At 54.2% G+C, this 22772-nt stretch overlaps 3 protein-coding genes across 16 annotated transcripts in view; 2 read left to right on the top strand and 1 right to left on the bottom strand.

Annotated features, from left to right (window-relative positions):
- NDRG4 (NDRG family member 4) overlaps positions 1-15025 on the top strand; it is a 41014-nt gene extending 25989 nt beyond the window's left edge. For 2 of the 6 annotated variants that reach the window (XM_077132603.1, XM_077132601.1), the window contains exons 4-16: positions 6011-6116; positions 6320-6440; positions 6524-6586; positions 6735-6795; positions 7987-8073; positions 8156-8212; positions 8580-8683; positions 9577-9633; positions 9720-9771; positions 10507-10554; positions 10742-10777; positions 10890-10941; positions 12939-15024. In XM_077132603.1, the coding sequence (XP_076988718.1) occupies positions 6011-6116; positions 6320-6440; positions 6524-6586; positions 6735-6795; positions 7987-8073; positions 8156-8212; positions 8580-8683; positions 9577-9633; positions 9720-9771; positions 10507-10554; positions 10742-10777; positions 10890-10941; positions 12939-13093 (999 nt within the window). In that variant the 3' untranslated portion in view covers positions 13094-15024. Of the gene's footprint in view, positions 1-2488; positions 2632-6010; positions 6117-6319; positions 6441-6523; positions 6587-6734; positions 6796-7986; positions 8074-8155; positions 8213-8579; positions 8684-9576; positions 9634-9719; positions 9772-10506; positions 10555-10741; positions 10778-10889; positions 10942-12050; positions 12090-12162; positions 12918-12938 lie in introns of those variants that run through there. The other 4 variants (XM_077132606.1, XM_077132605.1, XM_077132604.1 and 1 more) reach the window with 4 other exon arrangements.
- Positions 15026-15153: 128 nt separating this feature from the next.
- SETD6 (SET domain containing 6, protein lysine methyltransferase) lies at positions 15154-22658 on the top strand. The gene is made up of 9 exons (XM_077132600.1): positions 15154-15935; positions 16109-16198; positions 16269-16413; positions 16494-16635; positions 16720-16914; positions 17015-17135; positions 18205-18385; positions 18571-18713; positions 18921-22658. Exons 1-9 carry the CDS (start codon positions 15909-15911, stop codon positions 19224-19226), a joined length of 1350 nt encoding a protein of 449 aa, XP_076988715.1. The 5' UTR covers positions 15154-15908; the 3' UTR covers positions 19227-22658.
- CNOT1 (CCR4-NOT transcription complex subunit 1) overlaps positions 20663-22772 on the bottom strand; it is a 160827-nt gene continuing 158717 nt past the window's right edge. For all 9 annotated transcript variants that reach the window (XM_077132594.1, XM_077132598.1, XM_077132595.1 and 6 more), the window contains 3 exons: positions 21837-21969; positions 21164-21298; positions 20663-21001 (listed from right to left, as the gene is read on the bottom strand). In XM_077132594.1, the coding sequence (XP_076988709.1) occupies positions 20923-21001; positions 21164-21298; positions 21837-21969 (347 nt within the window). In that variant the 3' untranslated portion in view covers positions 20663-20922. The remainder of the gene's footprint in view (positions 21002-21163; positions 21299-21836; positions 21970-22772) is intronic.

A 22772-nucleotide genomic window follows, 5' to 3' on the forward strand; every position in this document is an offset into this window, starting at 1 on the left:
TTAATTTTTTTTATTGTGAAAAATAACATATATACAAAAAAGGAATAAATTTTAAAGCATATCACAACAATTAGTCATAGAACAGATTTCAGAGTTTGGTATGGGTTACGATTCCACAGTTTTAGGTTTACTACTAGCTGCTCCAAGACACTGGAGACTAAAAGAAATATCAATATAACAATTCAGCAGTCATATTCATTTGTTAAATCCTATCTTCACTGTATAACTCCACTCTCTCCTTTGAGCTTTCTCCCAGTCTTTAGGGGTATTTGGGCTATTCTAACTTTTTCGTGTTGGAAAGGGTTGTCAGTAATATGGGATAGGGGGATGGAACTAGTCAGTGTTCTGGAAAGGCTGGCCCCTCTAGGTGTTAGGACTTATCTGGCCTAAGAATCCATCTGGAGGTTGTAGGTTTCTGGAAAGCAATCATAGTGCATGGAACCTTTGTGGAATATCAGAGACGTAGGGATTCTTTAGGGTTGGCAGGAATAGTTTTGGTTGGAGTTTGGCAAACCATGAAAAGTAGCAATGTCTAGCTGAAGCTTGTGTCAGAGTACCAAGCCCTGCTTTTAAGCATCATGTGAGAAAGGGCAGGAGCTGAGCCCGCTTTGTGTGGACAGCATTGCACAGTCTCCAGGGAGGAGGAAGGAGGCTGCAGCTAGATGTGGCAGGCACTCAGACTGTCCATTTTCTCACTTACTCCGTTCTGGGCATGGGGTAGAGTTAGGTCTGAAACAATTGATACAGTTTTTTTCTTGTCCTCATAGCAACTGTGCACAAAAGGCAGGATTCCAGTTTTACATTTGAGCCTGAGGCATAGAGAGATTTAAAAACTTGTCCAAGGTCACCCAGCTAGAGGATGGGAGAGCCGGGACTTAAACCCAGGTCTCTGTGACTCAAAGCCAGTGAGCTGACCAGAAATGGGGCAATGCCTTGCAGTGGAGCAGTCTCCACTGCTCACCCGTGTCGGGGGCGGGGGAGAGGTACTCAGAGGTGAGAGGTTGGGGCAGGCATGGGGGTGGGTGGGGCCAGGAGGAGTCTCCCTGACTCCTCACACATGGGGAATGGGGGGGCAGCCACCCCTTCTCCCTCCTTCTAGAAGCCTAAGGCATGTGTTTGTGGATGGTGCAGAGGGCAGGGTCGTGGCTTTGCAGGCTGTCCAGGTTTTCCAGCCTCTCCTTGTGCCAAGGTGGCTGCAGGGAATGTGAGGGGCCAGAGGGACTCCCATCCCCGACCCTGCCACTCTGCTCCTAGGCCCCAGAGCAAGAGGTCAGAGTTAGGGGAGGGACAGTTGTTGGTGTCCCCCAAGCAGGGGACAGGGCCAGCAACAGTGTGCGTGGCAGGTGTTGACCAGGTCGTCAGGCACCCAGGTGTGGGGGTTTGCCTACTTCCACCCCCCCCCCCCGACAGTTGTCCGAGCAGGCTGGGGTGAGTGGCCGCTCCCTTCACCAGCAAGACAGAATGGGGACACGGCGCCCAGCCCTCCCTCCTCTCTGTCACTGCTGGTTTGCTCCGTCCTTGGGCTCCCCACTCTACTCACCTCCCTGGCCTATTTCCTCTCCTCCTCAGCTGTCCCTCACCTCCCCTTTCTCCTGTTTGATCTACCTGCATGCCTCTGGCTTGCTTACCAGCCTGAATCCTTCTGAGGTGGCTCATGCATCCTGCTCCCCAGAGGCCTGGAGCCCAGCCCCACCCTGGTTGGCCCCCAGAAGAGAAGGCTGGAGGGGATATTTTGCCTCCTGCGGAGGAGGGCATGTCACCTGCAGCGGACTGTCACCTCATCCTGCCTCCTCCCCTTGCAGCAGGATGGGGTGGGAGGGCAGAGCTACAGTGTGCCCCCACCATGCCCCTGGTCCTGCAGTCTGCTCAGGACACCCCCTTTCAGGAGTGTGGGCAGGCACTGGGCATACATGCAGGTGGGCAGAGTGGGAGCTGCCCTAGGAGAGAGCCTGGGGGTGGAGAGGGAGCTGTCCCCTTGAAGCAGGGCCATGACCCAGGTTGCCCAGGACTGTGGTGACTCCTTAAGCCTCTCAGGGTTGAGTGACCCATGATCCACGCCTTTCTTGGAGAGGCCGGTGCTGGGGTCCTCTCAGGTGTATGCCAAGGTCTGTACCCGCCCGGGGCATGCCAGTGTGTGCTGCCTGCCCTGCACAGCTGTGTGTGTCTGTGAGGCCCCCGGTACCTGCGTGTGTGGCCTCGCCTCTGTGTGTCCCCGGGACCCCGCGCGTGCAACTGCAGCTGCGGGGTGCGCCTGCGGGCTGGGGCAGGAGAGAGAGCGGGGGCTGGGGGCTGTCAAGGTGGCCGCCTTGTTGGGCGGGAGGAGCAGGAGCCGGGCTGGATGAGTGAGGACCTGGGAAGCCAATTGGAGTCAGGTTCGTCTCCCAGCAGCCAATCTAGGAGCGGGGGCTCCGGGCCAGCAAGTGGCTGCTCAGAAACCCGGCGGGAGGAGGGGCCGGCCTGGCCCGGCAGCATCGCGTATAAGCGGCCCGGGAGAGGGGCCCCATCAGAGAGCCGCCGTCGCCCACCGAGCTGCCCCCTCCCGCTGGGCCCCAGTGACTCAGGCCTTTGTTTGCCCTTCCTGGTCGAGGCGGGGACGCCTCCCTCGGCAAGATGCCCGAGTGCTGGGATGGGGTGAGTGGGGACCCTGGGGGCGGCGAGGGGGCAGGGTGGAAAGGGCATTCTCCGCCCTAGGCAGAGGCAGCCGCTCTCGGGCCCGGGAGGAGGGCGCAGGAGGGGTGGAATCGCCGCGAGAGGCCGAATGTGCTGCGTCTGCGACCTGTCTGTGCTGCCTGTGTGTGCCCTGGACCCGTCGCACGTGTGCTAGTGTGCGCACATCGCAGCGGCATGTGTCCTCTACCTGGCGTGTGCCCGGCTGTGTCAGCCCAGGCGACCACGACCCCATCAGCCTTGGGGCAGGGGGTCTCTGGAAGCCGCCAGGCAGCGTGGGTCTGAGGGTGACTGTGTCCGGGCACAGGTCCTGCCCACCCGCCCCTCTGTGTGTGTGTTTGGGGTGGGGGTGGGGGGGGAGAGGGGGCGTTGTCTTAGTGTTAGGGTGGCTGGATTCCAGTGCGAATGGAAGGACGGCGGCCTGGTTCTGGGCTAAGAGGCGCCTGCGCCGGGCTCCCCGTGGTCCCCAGGGCGCTGCGGTGCCAGCCTGGCAGAGGCGGGGGTGGGGGTGGTGTGGGACCGCACGCACGGGACGAGGAGGGGTCGCAGTGCCTTAGATTGTGGGTGGGAGAGGGCAGTGCCGTATCCACGAGCCCAAGGGGCTAACAGCGTCCAGGTGGGCACCAGGGCACCGCCTCCCGTCCCTGGGGCGGGCGTCCTCCTGGAAGGAGAGGCAAAAGCGTCCCGCCCCCGGCCTGGCCCGTCCGCAGACCATGGGGTCGCCCTGCACCGAGGCCACAACGTCGGCGCCCACCTGCCGGCGCTGGCCCTGTTCCCTGAATTATCGATGCGGTTGATGTAAAGGGTCAAACCTGCCCCTCCGCAGCCCCTTCCTGCCGGGGAGGACGGCTCGGAGGGCCCCCAGGCCTCAAGGTCATGGGCGAGGGGAGACGGCCGGCGGGGAAGGAATGCCCCTCCCTTGCTGCCTCAATGGTCCCCTCCCCGGCCCCCACCTGGAGGCGGGGGTCGGGCTCTGACGTCACCTGGAGCCAATGGGAGCGCTCGGCCCTCACGAGCCTCTGCTGCCGCCTGTGGTGCGACCCCTCCCCATGGTGGCACTCAACCCTCGCCACCCCACCCCAAAGAATGGGAATGATTGGCTTCTATAAGGCTGAACAGCTTGCGAGCTACTCCGCGAGGGTTCAAGGGATGCAGGGAGGTTGGTGGGAGTGTGCAGCCAAGGTCATGGGCTGAGGGGGAGAGGTATCCTGGGGAGCTGAGCCTTGGTGGGGAGAGCGCGGTGGCTAGTCCTTGATGTGGGGACTGGGTGGCCACCCAGGGTTGGGCTGACAGCGACGGAGGGCAGGCTTCCCCCACACACCCAGGCCCCTGCTGGAACTACTGCCCAGCTGGACCAGCCCTGGTCCCCTGCGGAGAACTCCCTTTTTTTTTTTTGAACCCGGGTTTCCAGCATGGCAGGTGAGAACTCTGCCTGCTGAGCCACTGTGGCCCAGAGAACTCCCTTTATGCTGCAGGAAGCGCATTGCAGGTCTTGGCACTGCGGCCCTGCCTCCAAACCCCGCCCCCTTCACCGCGGGGTGGGGGGGCATGGGGGGAGGGGCAGGTGGCAGGGACCCCCCTCCCCACCAGCAGGGAAGGGCTGCCGGCTCAGGAAGTCTTTTGGGTGGAACTTGATCTTCTCAGAAAATGTAGCCCCTATCCCTGGTTCCTGTCCATTCTGGACTTGACCTTGGCAAGTCATTCCTCCTCTCCCAGCCTCAGTTGCCTCCTCCATGGCATGTGTCCATGTGAGCGGTAAATGAGAAGACACGTGAAAAGTGTCCTGCCAGTGAGCAGGAGGTGCTGTGTCTGAGGAAGGACAGGCCTGAGAGGTGGGAGGCTGTGCTGGCCGTGGGGCCCACCTGGGGGGCCACAGGAAAGCATCAGGGCCTCACATTCGAGTGTGGCTCCCAGGGTGGGGCTGTGGCCGCAGGTTGGCACCCCGTTGTCCCTCCCCGCCAGAGACACAGGCCTGAACGGTGGTCCTCTGAGCCCAGGCCCAAGGAGAAGCTGTCACCTGCCGCCTGAGCATCCCCTTTCCTGTTGGAGGCCCTGCCTCATTACCACTGCCCGAGGTGGTTGGCCTTTATGGCGCAGCTTCCAGGAGCCCCCAGGGACTCCTACCTGCCCCTCTCAGGCTCCATGCTGGCAGGGACAGGGAGACAGGAGAGAGCCGCGGCCTCTGGGTCAGGGAAGGGCTGTTCTGATCCAAGGTACCTTGGGGTGGGATGCTTGTGCTTTGCTCGTGACCCCTGGCTCCAGTCTGGCCCTCAGGCTCTGAACCTGTTTCCTCATCTGCAAAAACGTGGAAAAGAGCTCCTTCCCCAGCGAGGCTCGTGCCCAAGGCCTGGTACCCAGTAGGTACTCAGATGCCTTGACCCCACTCTACCTCCAACTCACTGGACTCCCCATTTGGGCCCTGGGTCACCCATGGGAAGTTCTTTCTTCAGCTCTGACTTGGTGTCTCCCAACTGAATGGCTGAGAATGACCAGTTTGCAGAGGGACCAGTCAGTGGGGGCGTCTCTTAGGACTCAGGACTGTCTTCACACAGCAGCCCCCTTTCTGGGCCTTCTCTAGGCGCTAGGCCCTCACAGGCATACGCTCTGGCTCTCACAGAGACCCTGTGAGATGGCTGCAGGTGGGGAGGCTGAGGCACAGAGGAGTGACATGCCTGCTCACTCACGCCAAGAGTAGCAGAGCTGGGTCTTGAGCCCACGGCGTCCAGCTCCACATCCTGAAGGCCCGACCCCGCAAGCAGCAGAGCCAGAGGATCCCAGAGTGGGCACTGCGGGCGGCCTTGGGGAAGTGGGTCTCTAGCCTGGCTCTGCCTGGAACGAGGCCTTGGGGATGCTTGGCTCCTGAGTAGGAATGGCAGGACCAAGGACCTGGAGGAAGAACTGTGGGGCAGGGGAGGGGCCAGAAGCTGACATAGCTGGCAGGGGTGTGTTTAGCAAGGCGCTTGGCCTGGCTGCTGAGCGCATTTCCCCTGCCGGAGGGGAACCTTGAAGGGTCCTCAGTGGGGGGGTGGCGGCGTGGTGAGAGTGGGATTCAGGCTGCCTCGGGCGGTTGGGGGTCGGTGTCCTGGAGGGGCTGCAGCGAGATGGAGAAAACAGGTCACCATTGGACCCTCGAGGACTGACCAAAGGGCCGGGTGCTGGGTCAGGCAGCTGCTGCAGCACAGCCTGCTGGCTGGTTTGGGAAGGAGGCCAGCACCTGCCCATGGATACCCGTCCCCTTTGCCCCTGACCCCTGGCCTCACCCACAGGCCTGACAGCCCTGAGACTGCCTCGTTCCCTGCTGTGGGGCCTGCCCAGAGTACCCAGAGCTGTCTCTCTCCTGCAGGAGCATGACATTGAGACGCCTTACGGCCTTCTACACGTGGTGATCCGGGGCTCCCCCAAGGGGAACCGCCCGGCCATCCTCACCTACCATGACGTGGGCCTCAACCGTAAGTGCCCTCGGACCTCCTCTGCCTGGAGTGAGCAGTGAGCACCCCCCTCCCCAACACACACACACACACACACACATGGGGCCCTCAGTTCCCTGCTGGACCATGAGGCTGATCGCCTCTGCTTCGCCTGCCCACCCAGAGACCCTCAGCCCCCCGAGCCCCACTCTGCCCAGACACAGCTGAGAGGTATGTCTTTGCAGACAAGCTGTGCTTCAACACCTTCTTCAACTTCGAGGACATGCAGGAGATCACCAAGCACTTTGTGGTGTGTCACGTGGATGCCCCGGGGCAGCAGGTGGGAGCGTCACAGTTCCCTCAGGGGTAGGTAGCCAGAGCCCCTCCAGCAGTCCGCAGCTGTACGCGCCAGCCTGCGCCTGGGCCCTGACCTCCTGCTCTGCCCGCAGGTACCAGTTCCCCTCCATGGAGCAGCTAGCCGCCATGCTCCCCAGCGTGGTGCAGCACTTTGGGTGAGTCCCCACAAGCCCCTACCCTGTGCTGGGGGCAGGGAGTGCCACTACCACCATAGAGCCACTAGGCTTCAGCCTGCCCTGCCAAGCCTGGGAAATGTCACTCCCTCACCCCCGGTCTCAGAGTGATTGCCACGCCCTCTTTCAGGTTCAAATACGTGATCGGCATTGGCGTGGGAGCCGGAGCCTACGTCCTGGCCAAGTTTGCAGTGAGTCCCTCCCCCACCCCCGGGGCCTCAGCCCTGGCCCAGGGAAGGTCTCTCCTGGGAGCCACCCTGAGCCCATGGGGAACCTTCCCTGCTCCTTCTTTCTCCTTCCCCCGCCCCCACTTCCCCTTCTTTTAGAAAAGTCCCTTTTCCCTCTTTTCTACCAAGGAAATGAACTTTTTTGAAAAGAGATTACTTTTTCTACACATTTCCTCAAAAAACTGTAAAGAATAATTTGCTTAACCACTATCCAAAGGCAAAATTTCAATTATTAACAAACTGTGCATCTAACTGCTCCAGTCACTGAATAATCAGGATTGTCTTTCACTAATTAAAGTCGTATTTAAACATGAATACATTTTTAACAAAAATTTACACGTATTAAATATGTGAGATTTAAAGAAATATTTTCCAAATGTCATGTTGGGTAGGAGCTCACAAGCTTTTCATCTCTACAAAGTCCTCATTTTTAGGATTCAAAATAGTTCATTCTTTGAAAGAAATGACCAACTCTTTTCAACTCTACTTTCAAATTTTCAACACTTAATCATTTGTGTTACTATAGATTAACTCAAACTGTAGAACTGTAGTTAACTATTCTGTGCCACACCAGGCAAACTCGACGGGACTATAGTTCTGTATGTGTCCTATCATTTCCCCTAAACATGGACAGTTAAACAGAAAATGCAGATCTCCTTTACAGTGTCCTGCTTTACAAAACAGGCTTTACAAAGGTCTCATTCTTTCTTCACTTAAATCACTAAGGCTCCATTTTTTATAAAAGACAAAGAAAAATGATCTCCCAAACTTAAGGTGTTTTATTTAAAGTGCGTAAAATTTGATTTTGTAACAGCAACCTCTCCAAAGGTATATTAAAAGGGAGTTGGACAAAAAAAAATGGGGGGGTGGTGGAAAGCAGTAATATAGTTGCAGATCCTAAATAAAGGTGGGGGGAGGGAGGGAGGGACACGACCTGGGGGCTTCTGGAAGCCCGAACCCACATGTGCTCCCAGCTGTAGCCAGTCAGTTCATCAGCGGCGTCCGTCGTAGGGCGTGTCAGTCCCCTCTGGTCCCCCCAGCACCTGGGAGACCAGCCGGCCCGCCCGCGCGAGCCGCTCTCTCGGCGGGAGGAGGGGCCCCGCACGCACCCGCCCCGCCCAGCCCCGCCCAGCCCGCGTCCCCTCCTCCCTGCAGCTCATCTTCCCCGACCTGGTGGAGGGGCTGGTGCTGGTGAACATCGACCCCAACGGGAAAGGCTGGATCGACTGGGCTGCCGCCAAGGTGAGCGGGCTGGCTCGGGTGGGCGTGGGGGGGCAGGGGCGGGCACTCACACCACCTTCCCCCCCCACCCCCGGGCCTGCAGCTCTCCGGGCTGACCAGCACTTTACCCGACACTGTGCTATCCCACCTCTTCAGCCAGGTAAGCGGGTGGCGGCTTCTGCAGCCCCAGGGATCTCCACCCCACCTCGGGCGTCCCCCCGCCGTGCCAACGGCCTGGGTCTGCCCACTCCCAGCCACACTCGGGGTGCCCGGCGCTTTTGCCCTTCCCAGCCCACCGGGAGGAGGCAGGCAGGTGGTCCTCTGTCATCCACGGTGGGGGTGAGGCCTCCTCCCCTCCCCTAGTGAGGTGCCACCCCTTCTCTTCCTACCCCCTACTCCCCCACCGCCCCGCTGGGCGCGGGGCAAGTGCTGTTCTGGCCGTGACGCCCACACGCCAGCCTGTTGAACCTGCGTCCCTCAGTCTGTGCTGGCCCCACCGTGCACCCTGTCCATGCCCCTGGGTGCAGGAGGAGCTGGTGAACAATACGGAGTTGGTCCAGAGCTACCGGCAGCAGATTGCAAACGTGGTGAACCAGGCCAACCTGCAGCTCTTCTGGAACATGTACAACAGGTGTGGGCGGGATGGCTTGGAGCTCTGGTTGGGGAGCCCTCCCCATGACCACCCCTCAGAGGCGGGGCAGGCAAGGGGATTCGCCCAATTTTAGATGAGCAGAGTGAGCCTCGGAGAGGGTCAATCCCGATGAGGGACAGCACAGAGCCTGGAAGCAGAGCCGGGGGCCCTGGTCCTTGGGCTGTCTCCATCTCCTCCCTTGGGGCGGAGGTGACCAGGAAATCTGGGGAGCAGCATCCTTCACCCCAGTGACCCTGAGCTTAGGGTTGACATCTGTAAAATGGGGAGCGGGTTGGATGAGGTCAATGGTTTTCAAGCTGTGCCCCGGCAGCCCCTCTGGGGGTAGCTCTGCAGGGGGGCAGCCAGGCAGCTGACAAGGCTCCCTAATCACCCACCCCCTCCTCTTACTCTTCCAAATGTTTATTAAGCACCGACTATGAGCAGGGCTGGAATAGCAATGGAAGACGAGGGCTCCAGGCCCTGTCCTCCTGTGTGGTCTGGGAGACAGGAGGACAGTGGAAAATCCCCAACCCAAAGGGGATTGCACCTGACACTGAGGGCTGAGGGGATGGAGAGCAGGGTTTGAGAACCCACCTGGCTTCGATTGAGGGCCCAGAAGGCACACATGAGGGAGTCCCTGACGGCCCCTCTTTATGCAGTGCAGGTCCGTGGTTTCCCATTGTACAAACTGAAAAAGATCTGTGAGGCCTTGCTTGAGCAAAGGATTCCACTGCTGGAAGGATTAGATGAATCTTGAGCCCCGACGACTCTGCTCCCAGCCTGGGGATCCCAGGGATGTTGGGCCATGATCGCCATTGTGGGGGTGGGGGTTGGGGACCCGCTTTCTCCCCCATCCAGTCCTGTGCCCATCTCTGCCTCTGCCCCTCCCCCAGCCGCAGAGACCTGGACATTAACCGGCCTGGAACGGTGCCCAATGCCAAGACACTCCGGTGAGTGCCCCTCCTCCTGCTGCCCCCTACCCGCAGCCTTAGCCTCCCCATACCCAGGCCAGACACCCGTTGTCCTCTGTCTGCAGCTGTCCTGTGATGCTGGTGGTCGGGGATAACGCACCTGCCGAGGATGGGGTGGTGAGTGGGGATTGTGCCCTGCCCAGGTGGGGAGTAGGAGTGAGGGGAGTGTGGGCCCCTGGCCAGCAAGACCAAGTCTTGAGCCCGCCTAGGGTGGTCTCAAGGTAGGCAGTGAGTGGTGGGTTTCTCAGCCCACTCCACCGTCTTCCCGTGAACCTCCTGCAGGTAGGGGTGGAAGGCTTGGGGCTGGGAGGGACAGGTCACTCAGCGGCCCCCCAGTCCCTCCTCAGCAGTGCAGCGCCCGCCTTGATCTTACCCCACTTTAGACCCAGAGCCTAAGATCATTTTTCTTTGAAATTTTATTCATTATGAAATAACTCACGAACACAATGGCATGGTCCCCATTAGCCCCCGTTAACCCCTGTTCCATGGGTGACCATGTGTCATCTCCTCTGTTGGAGCACGGGGGCAGGCAGCCTGTGGATGGGTTGTCCCCCTCAACATGAGGTGCTGGAGGGCTGGGGGTCGGGACACTCAGGGGGGCCTAAGGACTTTCCCTGGCAGTCCATCGGCCCTACTCTACCCGCAGCTGGGAGTTGGGTGTGAGGGGTCTCGGGCCACTGGGTGGGGGTGGGGGGCTTGGCCTAGCAGGAAAAGTTCCAGGGAGGGGCAGCCTCTGCATGCCCCCTTTCCTCACCAGTAGCGCCAGCTCTACCATAGCAGCTGGTGGGGTCTCCCCAATACCTTCAGGAACGGGGGTGCCTTGCTCTGCTGAACCTGGGTCCTTGCCCTCAGGTCGAGTGCAATTCCAAGCTGGACCCAACCACCACAACCTTCCTGAAGGTGAGGCCCCCCCCATAGCCCTGGCCATGGACCCAGCCTCAGGGACAGATCTGCCCCTGGGTGGGGAGGCGGGTTCCAGCCAAGGCCTTGGAGAGAGCAGGAGGACAGTGAGGGAAGCTTGTCCCTGTGGAAGAGAGCCAGGGGTGCCATGGCGCCTGCTTAGCTCACTCCACTCTCTCCTCTGCAGATGGCAGATTCCGGGGGCCTCCCCCAGGTCACTCAGGTGAGGCTCTTGGCCCTCCTTCCCTTACATCACCTGGGGGTGGGGGAAGCCTCCAGCCATCCCCCCAAGCCCAGGCAGCGAGTCAAAGCATGTGCCTCTCCTGCCCCTGCAGCCCGGGAAGCTGACGGAGGCCTTCAAATACTTCCTGCAAGGCATGGGCTATAGTAAGTATGCCACCCCCAGTGTGACCTAGAGCTGGTTGGGATGGGCAGGCAGTGCCAGTGGTGCTGGGGAGCCATGGAGGTATGAGCTGCTTGTCACCTGCAACAAGGACACTGGTCAGCTATGGTCACACACTCCCACGTTTGTGGGGTCACACAAAGACCTGCTGCGGCAGCTCCACCTAAGTTATAAATTGAGCATCCCGGGGCTCCTTGGGGAAGCCACATGCACTGCTTTCATGGCAGTCCTGGGCCTGTGGAGTGGGGGTGGGGGTTTCCTGTCCTAGCCCTGGGGGCCTGTCTCGGGGTGAGTGACATACCCTCCAACTGCTGGGCCTCCAGCAGTCCCTGGGTCACAGAGTGGGTGCTGCCCAGGGCACTGGAGGAGTGGGCCTGGAGTCCAGGTATGGGGAAGGCAAGTGGGACGCCAGGGTGTTAGGAGAGCTGAGGGCAGCTTGCCCAGGAAGTGGTGTAGCTGAGGACCCTGAGCTAACGGGCCATGGGATGGGTCTGGCTCCCTGCCTGGCAGCTCACGACCCTTTCCTCCCCACCCTTCCCCATGCGCAGATAGGAGGAGACTCGCAGACTGTGCTGTGTGCGCCCCCAAACACATGCACACTCACAAAGCATTCACACGCTGACACACATTGTCACGCACACATGCATTCAGCCCCACACTCGTGCATCTCGTTGCCCCCTCTTCCTCCCACCCCCACAACTGGCTCTCTCCCTAAGGAGGCACATCTCCTCTCCCAGGAGTGAGGATGCTGGGATTAGAATATGAGGCAAAGGGGCCCCTGTCAACTTGGGCCCCTCGGTGCTGGCAGCCCAGGCTGGAGAAAGGGAAAGGTGAGGGAGCGCCTCCAACCCACTGTTGGAGCTCCCTCGGGGTAGTTAGGGATCCGTCTGTGCTGGGTTCGAGGGCCCGCTGTCCGGGTGGGTGGGCCCGAGTGGGCCTCCGGAAGCTCGGGCCTGTCCCCAGTCCTCTCTGTGTCTGTCCTTTTGCCTCCTCTTTGGCCTGTCACAACACCCTGGCATCGGCTGGGCCACTCTTCACCCTGTTCTGTATCTCCCCCATCCCTGCCCCTCCCCGGCTCTGTCTTCTCTCTTAGTTGCGTACTTGAAGGACCGGAGGCTGAGTGGAGGAGCAGGTAGCCCCGTGGCCCCTCCCCCCGCTGCATGGCGCCCCTCGCCCCCTGCCCAGCCTCTCCCTCCTCCTTCCAGTGTGCAGTGCTGCAGCCAGGCCGCGTCTCGCTATGGTTTGGAGTCTTCTTGTGTCCTGCTCAACTCAAAAGCCCCAAAGATTCCTGCTCTTCTGCAGCCCTGGTCCGCCGTGGGCTCTGGTGTGGGCTGGCCCTTAGAGCAGCTTTGCTTCTAGTTGCCGTGGGCCGTGGGCCTTCGGAGCTCTGGGAGTGGGATCCAGAAGCCACATCCTCAAAGGTAGAGCCCAGGCCCAGCCCTGGGGGCCATGGAGCCCGGCCATGCCAGAGACAGAGAGGTGACTGACGGATTGAGTTCCTGAGGGCAGAATTTGCTCCCTGGAAGTCTTACTTGTGAAACTCTAAATAAGTTGATTTAGGACTGCTTGAGGCCACCACACTTCATCTTCCTTTCAGAAGCATTCTTCTCCCCCTCCCCCCACAGCCCCCTCCTCATCCTCCTGAGAGAGGCAGAGTTGGAAATATGTCATGTCCTGGCACCAGCCCAGGCGTGCCCAGTTGGCTCCCACCCTGGCCTGGCCTTCGCATGGGTCGGCTGCGTGAGAGAGGGTCTCGCTGGTCCGTGCCCGGCCCCAGCTCCTTTGGCTCACTCACCGTGGCTGGCGCTGCATGCCTCGGCCTGGTGGAGCAGTCGCCAGAGCCCAGCTTGGTTGGGATGGGCCTCTCTGCCCGTGAAGGAGTGGGTCTCGCTGGCCGCTTTGCTTGCGTGCGTCCTCTTGCTGCCTGCCAGGGCTTGGATCTACCTCCCGGTCCTCACGCCTGTCCTGTCTCTGTCCACAGTGCCTTCGGCCAGCATGACCCGGCTGGCCCGCTCACGCACTGCATCCCTCACCAGTGCCGGCTCGGTGGAGGGCAGCCGCCCGCAGGCCTGCACCCACTCGGACAGCAGTGAGGGCCTGGGCCAGATCAACCACACCATGGAGGTGTCCTGTTGAAGCCTCTGCCCGCTGAGGACGCCCACCCACCGCCCTCATCCACTCGCCGTCCCACTGCCATCCTTGTGCCTGCTCATTTTTCCTTAGTTTGTTTTTGTGAGGGTGTAAGGGAGGAAATGGGGTTACTTCTCCTTTTGTTTAAAAAAAAAAAGAGGGATCCATCAGATGCTGCCACAGACAGTCTCCAGGTGGTTCAAGGGGCTTGCTTCCCCTCCCTACCCCCAACTCACTCACCTTAACTTGGCTGAATTAGACTCTCTCATCCAACTCCCAAGCACAGACAGCTGGGTGGGAATACAGAAAGGAAGGGGATTAGCTAAGGAAAGAATCGGAGTCCTTCTCTAGCTAGGATCCAGCATGGTATCCTAGATGCAGGAAAGAGCATGGGTAGGAAAAACCATGGGCGGGCAGATTTGAGGATGGGTGGGATTTTTAGGAGGTGGTGGGAGCTGAGACCACAGGGTCACGGGGTCCAGTGTTGTAGGCACTGCCACAAGAGCCAGGAGGCAGCAGCTGAGAGCACTGGTTGGCGAGAGCTCGGGAGGCCCCCTCCCCCAACCACACTAGTTTTTGCTTTGTAGTGACGTGACAATCATCTGAACAGACGCCACGAAGGGGTACTCCTAACAGGCGACCGTTTTCCTGGTGCTTTCTGGACTCGGCTGGTGCAGGGCCAGGCAGGCAGGGGCTGAAGGGGGTTTCTCCACTCAAGGAAGTCAGAATACGGGGGAACGTGAGGGCAAGAACCCCACAGACTGACCCTTCCAACCTGGACACTGTGCCACCTGCGGATCCTGCCCTGTTTCTGAAACAAGGCCCTGAAGACTTGGGTCTCCCTGGCATCCACCCAGTCTCCATGGTGACCTGACTAGGGGCTGAGGGAAAAGGCTGGGGTAACACATGGGTCACTGCCTTTAGTAGCCAGCTGGTGCCCAGAGGTTCCAGAGAGGTCAGCCCAATCAGCAGGAGGTGGTCCCTGGTGTTTCTGGAATTCTGGTCAACCTATGCCAACCTTTCACAAAGGTATCGCTGAGGAAGGAGAGTTGATCTGGAGAGTGCTGGTCCAAGGAAGCAAGCCTTCCACAGACCGACGTCTCTGTCTCAGACAGCTGAGTGGGCCAGGTCCTGGGACGGGAGGTGAAGGTTCTTGAAGTGGACAAGGAGCAGGTCGAGGAGGAAGGGTCCCCACATACCCCAGCCCCCTCCTGCCACCTGGAGCCCAGGACTGTGCCATGTACTTCCTATCCCCTACTTGGCCAGGTAGACTTTTCCAGCACAGAATCCAGGAGCTATTTGTATTAGAGCCTAGATCAATGACCACAAACTTCAAAATGATCCAAAATGAGAGAGATGACAACAGTGAAAACTGAAGGGCTGTGGAGAAAGGAGGTTGTGTGCCAGGTTTTCTGAGGCTGAGAGGACACCCACGTCCCTGTTTTTCCTGCACACGTCACCCACCCCCTTTAGAACCTTAAGCCATCACTAGACTGCTCTAGAACCTGGTGGAGTGTGAGTCTGTCCCCAGTTCTGTTCACTCCTGTGCTTCCTTTGAATATTGAATGTGACTGAAAAGCCGGTAGAATTAACCCCCTTTACTGTAGATAGCGCTACAAACCTTGGATTTTTTTCCTGTGTTCTTTCAGATGATATCTATAAATATCTATACATTATATATATATATGTATATTGGGTCCTCCTGTGTGCCGTTTTCCATCAAAAGTAGTCTCTGCTTCCTTTGATCAAGATGAACTTTTAATTAAGCTTATTTTCCACTCTGTACAAAGTGAAGAGCCTAATTTTGTGTATTCTGGTGGCTGATGTCATGAGACTTTGAGATGAGAAAATGTAAAACAAAAATCCTTGTCAATGTAGAATTAACTGTGCTGAAAAACTAATAAAGAAACAGAAGAAAGCACGTGTGATGCCTAGAGGGAGGCTTTTGAAGAGAATGTTTAGGCTGGGGAGACTGATGGTTCTTGGGTTGAGGGTGCTGGCTGAGGCCAGGAACTGTTTCCATCCATCTCTATATTTCTAGCACTTATCTAGCTCTTCAATAATTCTATGGAGTAGTTGTTGAGTCAGCTTTTCAGGGGACAAAACTGCTTCAAGATAAGAGATTTACCTAAATAAGAGGCTGAGCTGGTAATTTTGACGTCCCATACCTGTAGCCTCTAGAGTTGCTGTCTCATTGTCTTAAATTTAAAAGCATGCTACTTCCCCGTTTTAAACCATTTGTTTTATTCAATACTCATTAATTTACTTAACAAATAGGTGTTGAGTCGCTGCTATGTGCAGCTAAGCATGTTAGAAACCAAAAAACCCTGATATATGCGCTGCAGAAGATGAAAAACCGGGGCGGGGTGTTCGTTCATTCTAAGTCCAAGAGCCCTCTCCGCGCCACCCCGGAACGCTCACACGCATACACGTGATTTAGCAAACGAGTGAAATCCACCACCAATTCCCAAGGTGTCAGATGACTAACTAACGAGTCGCGATCACAAAGGCCGGCTGGTTAGTTTACCGCCGCCGGCCAGGCGCCAGGCGCTCGATTTTGGATCCAAAAATAGAATTCTGCTCTTGAACGCAGACTTCCAAGACTGTTCAAAGGAGAGGGATCTTCCCCTGGTACTCCCTGTACTTGAACCACTCGTTTTCTGAACCCAGTCGCGGGCGTTTCCTTCAATAGTCTTCCGCCTGAACACTGAATCCGGAAGGGCGTGTGCGGGCGACTGGGCGGGAACCACTGGCCAGGCCCCTGCAGGCCCTCCCAGGAGGCGTGGCCAGGGCGGCGGAAGCGGCTGCGCACGCTCCGACCATGGCGACTGAGGCGAAGCGCCGGCGGGTGAGTGGAGGGTAGACGGCGCAGGGGCCCCTTGGGCACCGCGCCCCAACATCACCACGTTCCAGAACGCCGTCCCGCGCACGCCCTGCCCCACCAGGGCCCTACTCCACGCACGCTCGCGCTGCCGTCTCCTCTCGCGTCCAGGGCCTCGCCACTGCGCTCGTTTGTTTCAGGTGGTGGAAGCCGTGGGCGGCGAAGACCCAGACCCGGTGGCCGGATTCTTGAGCTGGTGTCAGCGGGTGGGGCTGGAGCTGAGTCCCAAGGTGAGTGAGCCAGCGTAGAGAGGCTTAGAGGGTCGCTCGCCAGCTCTGCCTACCCTCTTCCCTTGTTCAGGTGGCGGTGACCCGGCAGGGGACGGTGGCCGGCTACGGCATGGTGGCCCAAGAGAGCGTGCAGTGCGGGGAGCTTTTGTTCGCGGTGCCGCGGGCTGCACTTCTGTCGCAGCACACCTGCTCCATCGGCCGTCTGCTGGAGCAAGGTGAGTACGCCAGCGGGTGGGGGCAACTAAGGCGGGCCCGCAGGGCCGCTCAGTGGCCTTCACCTCTGCGTTTTCCGTAGAGCAAGGTGCGCTGCAGAGCCAGTCAGGCTGGGTCCCGCTTCTGTTGGCGCTCCTCCACGAGCTACAGGCCCCGGCCTCCCTCTGGAGTCCCTACTTCGCGCTCTGGCCTGAGCTGGGCCGCTTAGAGCACCCAATGTTCTGGTGAGAACCGAAGGGCTGGTTCCCCCCGCCCTAACTTGGCCCCCGTAGGGTGTGTGAAGGAAACCCGGTGATCTGTCACTGCAGGTCCGAGGAGGAGCGCTGGCGACTGCTGCAGGGCACAGGTGTACCCCAGGCCGTGGAGAAGGATTTGACTAACATCCGTGGCGAATACTATTCCATAGTCCTGCCTTTCATGGAAGCCCACCCCGATCTCTTCAGACCCCACGTTCGCTCCCTGGAACTCTACCACCAACTTGTAGCTCTTGTGATGGCTTACAGGTCAGTGTGTGTAACCTTGGAGGACAGACCAATAACACTGAATTTCCCACCCCCAGTCCCTCACCCAAGACTGGGGTTAGCCATGTTCTGTCTTTGGCAGCTTTCAGGAACCACTGGAGGAAGAGGAGGATGAAAAGGAACCTAACTCCCCCTTGATGGTGCCTGCTGCGGACATACTAAACCACGTTTCTAATTACAATGCTAATCTAGAATATGCTCCAGTGAGTGACCCCCACTAAGTGCTGCTTGTTCTTATGTGCCTTGAGGACTCAAACCTGTTTGTCATTTAGGTTCGCCTGGTAAATGGAGTAAATGGGCTCCATTCTACTCAAGTTAAAAACTAGTAGTGAAGCTTGGTTTCTGCATGTTATTTTTTTTTCAAACTTACTGGGCGGGCCACTGGCTCAGCAGGTAGAGTTCTTGCCTGCTGTGCTGGAAACCCGGTTCCATTCCCAGTGCCTGCCCATGCCAAAAAAAAAAAAAAACTTATTAAGCACAATCCCAATTCCCCAAAGTACTGTTTGAACACTAACATTTGATTTGGAAGCTCAGAAAGAAAGCTGCAGTTGGTTCTCTATCTGGAAACTATTCTACCATTCTTTATTTGGTGCTAAAGGCTGGGTTTCCTCTATAGCCATAGTTCATTTCCCCATTGTTTGTTCTGTACAGTACCTATGGGTCAAGACTGCATGTGGATCATTTGAACTGCAACCTAGAACATCTAGAGCCTCAGTACTTTGAAGGGACTGGGATATGTTCATAGGTCAGGAATCCCAGAGCACTGCTATCAAGTCTATGTGGGAAGTTAAAAGACAAAATGTTGGTGGATTTTTTTTTTCTTTTTTTTGCATGGGTGGGCACCAAGAATTGAACCTGGGTCTCTGGCATGGCAGGCCAGAACTCTGCCTTCCTGAGCCACTGTAGCCCACACAATGTTGATGGAATTTAAAATTAGGAATTAGGGCTCTTATTTCTTAATCTTGCTTGCATTTGTCTTTCCCTAGTTTGAGCTGGGTTTAAACTGTTCATTTTTAAAAGCTAGCAACTTTTTAAGTGCATAAAGTACCTAATTCTTATTAGGTATAAAGTAAGCCTAATAAAACATTGCACCTGATCTTTGTACACCTCACCCTTTTTGTTCTTAAGTACAGGGTCTAATAGGAACATTAGTGGGTATAACATCAGGCCCATACCTGCACAACAACCCCCCTTTCTTTTCCTAAGGGGGAAGTAATCTTTATGGGGCCTGCCTAGGAAAAGCCTGGCCCCAGCTTCTTCCTTCCACCCCAGGATTGTCTTCGGATGGTGGCCACCCAGTCCATCACTAAAGGCCAGGAGATTTTCAACACATATGGTCAGATGGCTAACTGGCAACTGATTCACATGTATGGTTTTGTTGAACCATATCCTGAGAACACTGATGACACAGCTGACATTCAGATGGTGACAGTTCGTGAAGCAGCATTACAGGGTGAGTGTCTTAACACTCAAATCTTGGGACACGGTTAGATGTATCTCTGTATATAACCCCCAACCCCCATGACAGGAGCTCTGCTAAATAAGATTGCCCTTTTTTGTGAAATAGGTGGTAGATGAAAAGAGAAATGAACCCTTAGGTACAATGAAACTTTAACATTACTGCTTTTCTATCTATAGGAACAAAAGAGGAAGCAGAGAGGCTTCTGCTGTATGAACGATGGACTTTCTTATGCAAACTGGAAATGGTAGGGGAAGAGGGAGCCTTTGTAATTGGACGGGAGGAGGTGATAACTGAAGAGGAGCTGACCACTACACTTAAGGTAGAGGGCTGAGAATGGCTTTTTAGGGCAGGTAAATATTTAGAACAAGAGAAAGCTAGATATGCAAAGGGGGAATGGTGGGATGAAGGGGGAGAGATCATTTTTATTAGCAAAGGCCACCAAGATCAGATTCTTTTTTTTTTAAAGTCAATTTCACAAGTACATAAGCAGTGCATCTTAATTGAAGGGCCCTGTGATTGCTTCTAGGTACTGTGCATGCCTGCTGAGGAGTTCAGGGAGTTTAAAGACCAGGATGAATGGGAAGATGTTAATGGGGAAGAGCACAGCCTAACAATCACAAATATCCCTAAGCTCAAACCATCATGGAGACAGCTTCTTCGGGATAGTGTTTTATTAACCCTGCAAACCTATGCCACAGACTTAAAAACTGAGCAAGATTTACTTGATAATGAGGAGGTCTATGCCAAACTCAGCTGGCGGGAACAGCAGGCCTTACAGGTTCGCTATGGACAGAAGATGATCTTACATAAGCTGTTGGAACTGACAAGTTAGTAGGTTCCCTGTTGCCTAAAGGAACAGAGATGAGAAGAACTTTATTCTAAGCTGATACTCACTGAAGCTTGAAAGGAGGGAAAATTTGGATCTTGCTGTTCTTTTCTTATTAAATACCAAAGGAAAAGTAGCCAAGGGTATTGCACTGGGATTAACTCAAAGGTAACAATGATATGTTTAAATATGGGGAATCACTACTACATGTTACTAATAACAATACTTTTTATAGCTGTAGGCCTTTGTGTTGTATTTCAGTGCTCAGTAACATGGACTTGGGAGGGAGACCTGGCTCAGATCTGGGTTTACTTTGAGCAACTTCACTTTTTAAGCTTCATTTCACTAGTAGAGGATTTAAGAAGCTTTATAACTAAACCAGCAGCCTGAACTTTACTCCAGATGCCACAACACGCTTCAGGGTGAACCTTTTTTGTTCTCTCTGGACTTAAATGAGATAGTAAACAAACAAGTAAGTAAATTATAAGTATTAAATTATATTAATTTGTAAATTGTAAGTGGGATAGGGTTATAAATATATACCTACTCACATCCTTGTAAAAATTACATCAAAACATCCTGAGGGTAAAGAAAAATAGGCTTTTAGTATTTCAGTTTAACCAGGAATCTGCCCCAACAATTTCAATGTTCAAAGGGTAAGGGAAGAAAGACACTATACAAAAATTCCTTTCTTAAGTATCCAGATTAGTGAGGAAGATCTATCAATTCATCATTCAGTGTAAGTGACCCAGGGCTCTCTGCGAAGGGCTGTCCACTCTCCTCCTCAACCAGCACTGCCTGCTGCTACTGAGAAAGGCACCGTGGATTCACATGCATGTCATGACTTTAATGTTTAAAGTATGCATACACATACAAGTATAGGAGCTAAAGCCCAGGACCTACAAAATACAACACATGGACCAACACATTTACAAAACACTCAAACCCTTAACAAAAGGGACTGTGTTGGTCCTTTTGACTTTTGTTGTACAGCCGTTTCAGAGGGGTAATGGGAGGAAGGCAGTTCATAAGATTTAGTTTTTTTCCTTTTCCCACGATTTCAAATACCAGGAGACTGGGGAAGTTTGTAGGCCTCGTCTAGTTTCCCTTCATAAAAAGGACTGCTAATATCTCATCTTCTCCACAGAGATGAGAAGCTGATACAATTGTTCCTCTCCCTGAAGTCAGCTTTAGATTGGGGTTGGGGAAGAGGCAAAAACAGAACCCCGAGACCACGACCATGACCCTTTCCCATATACCCTGGCACATCTACGTTTTTGACAGTTTAGTGATTTTCAACAGACATGAGTTATGCCCTGCCACCCCTTTTCCCCACCCACCCATAAGTGCACGGCATCAGCAATTGCCTCTAACGACAAGGTGGGCAGGCCCCTCTTGCCTTGGACACATTCTACACAAACCCAAGAAGTTCCAGACAAAGGTTTTCTGTTTGATATATTTACACAAGTTCAAAATGATATTCACAGCATCTTCTAAATTTTGGCCAAGAGTCAAAAAAATGCATTTAAACTTTGGAACGTGCCCACATAGACAGTAGGCTGACCCCAACAGGAGTAGAGGCAGATACCCGAGAACCAAAGGGCTAGGAAAGTCAGGAAGAGCTGAAAGAATTCTTCAGTCAGTTTATTAACTTGGTGTGATGAAACCTCCAGGCTGACACACAACAGAGATGGAACGCCATCTAACTGGCACCTGTCCCTTCCATTACTTGCTGAGCCTGCTTCTGTCCCATGCAGCACTGTGCAACTGACTGGAATAACCTGAAAAAAGGGAACAAATACAATTTTGAGAGAAAAGTTCAGGCCTAACAATACCTATCCTACCTCTAGCTACTCATTTGTTTTACCCATTTTGCCTCCTTCATCACCCACCCAAGTTGGAGACATCAAATGTCCCATTCCTAGACAATACTTTTAACTTACTTTTCAATTTCTGGGGCACAGTGTACAAACTCGTGGTTCCAGAACTTAAACGCTGGATTTTTAATCAGCTCAATGAAGGTAATGAGAAGACCCCAAGGATGTGGCCTATTTACAATCAACCGTTCCAACAAAACCCTGGAGAAGGGGAGAAAAAGTTAATTTACAAAGAAACATAAAAAAATACATGCATACATATCTCTAAATTAGACTCTACCCAGTTTCCAATGCTGTGTTTAGTCCAAGCAATCTGCAACAGATTTCTAAGTATTTTTAAAAATAAGAAGGACCTTGTTATTTTCCCATAAACCCCTTCAACTTGGGGCTAATGAGAAGCTGTCCATGCTCCTTGACATGGTCTTTAAAAGGCCTGCCTTGTTTTAGGATTCTAATGATATGCCACCAGAACCTCAGAGAAGTTTCTGACCTTCAATCAAAATTGGTCTCTTATTTTTCTATTCTTCATTCCAACAATGATCATGATTAATGCTCTATTTCTGTTTTACATGTCTGTCAGGAACCATGTCTCGCTTGTTCACAATTATATCCCACATCTAACATTACTGGACACTTAAAAGATGCTCAGTGAACACAATGTATACAAAAAACACTCAAGAGATCACGTAAAGAGGAGGCCACACCATTTAGCAACATGAGAAACAAGATTCTCCCTCACCTTGTGATCTGTTCCTGGATAGCTTCGGTGTTGGCCTCTGCAAAAAGGTATAGCATGGTGCAACTGAAGTAGTGAGTGTGACTATTTGGGTACCGCAGCTGATTCGCAATTGCATTCAAGAAGAGATATCGACCTAAATATTAAAAGAAAACAGTGGTTTAGTGAGTACTTGCTCTAGAAAGCCAACATTGGAAACTCAAGTAGTTTTGGCCAGCTAGGGTTGGGACTTCTGATGCAGGCTTTCAAAGGAATTATCCTTTACTCTAAAGCAATGATTATTAAAGTTTTTTATCTCAGGACCTTACAATTTTTAGTTTCTGTGTTTTATTCCAAATCTTTCTACATCACACATCAGAAATGACATCTTAGAATATTTATTCATGTTAAAAAAATACTAAACCTACTACACATGGTAATACTAAAAACGTATAACAATAACTACTTTCTGAAAGGAAATTTAGTCAAGAGTGACACTGTTTCACATTTTCAATATCTCTTTAATAATGTCTAGCTTAAAAGACAACAACTGGGTTCTAATATGTTTTCTGCATCCAATATTATAGCATCACATTTCATGTAGCCTCTGGAAAACTCCATGTACATCCGTTACAGAATGAGAGCAAAAAAGGCAAATGTTTTAATATAAAAAATAGTTTTGACCTCACAGCCCTCCTAAAATGGGCATTGGATTCCCCCAAGATCACACTTTGAAAACTGCTAGTCTAAACTATATTGGAGTAAAGATCTATTATCTTAACTGGCTTGGTTGACTGCCTCTGCCTGATGTTTATTAGGGTATCACAATGGACCTTAACAACACTTCCTTAAAAGGTGTCCTGCTTTTATTGCTGGGCTCTAGAGTTAATGGATTCAGTGTTGCTAAATCTTGATTTTAAGCTGTCTCAAATTCCTTCTACAAACAGGCATGCAGTATAT

This window comes from Tamandua tetradactyla, chromosome 16, assembly GCF_023851605.1.
Source record: "Tamandua tetradactyla isolate mTamTet1 chromosome 16, mTamTet1.pri, whole genome shotgun sequence".
NCBI classification, from domain to species: Eukaryota; Metazoa; Chordata; class Mammalia; order Pilosa; family Myrmecophagidae; genus Tamandua; species Tamandua tetradactyla.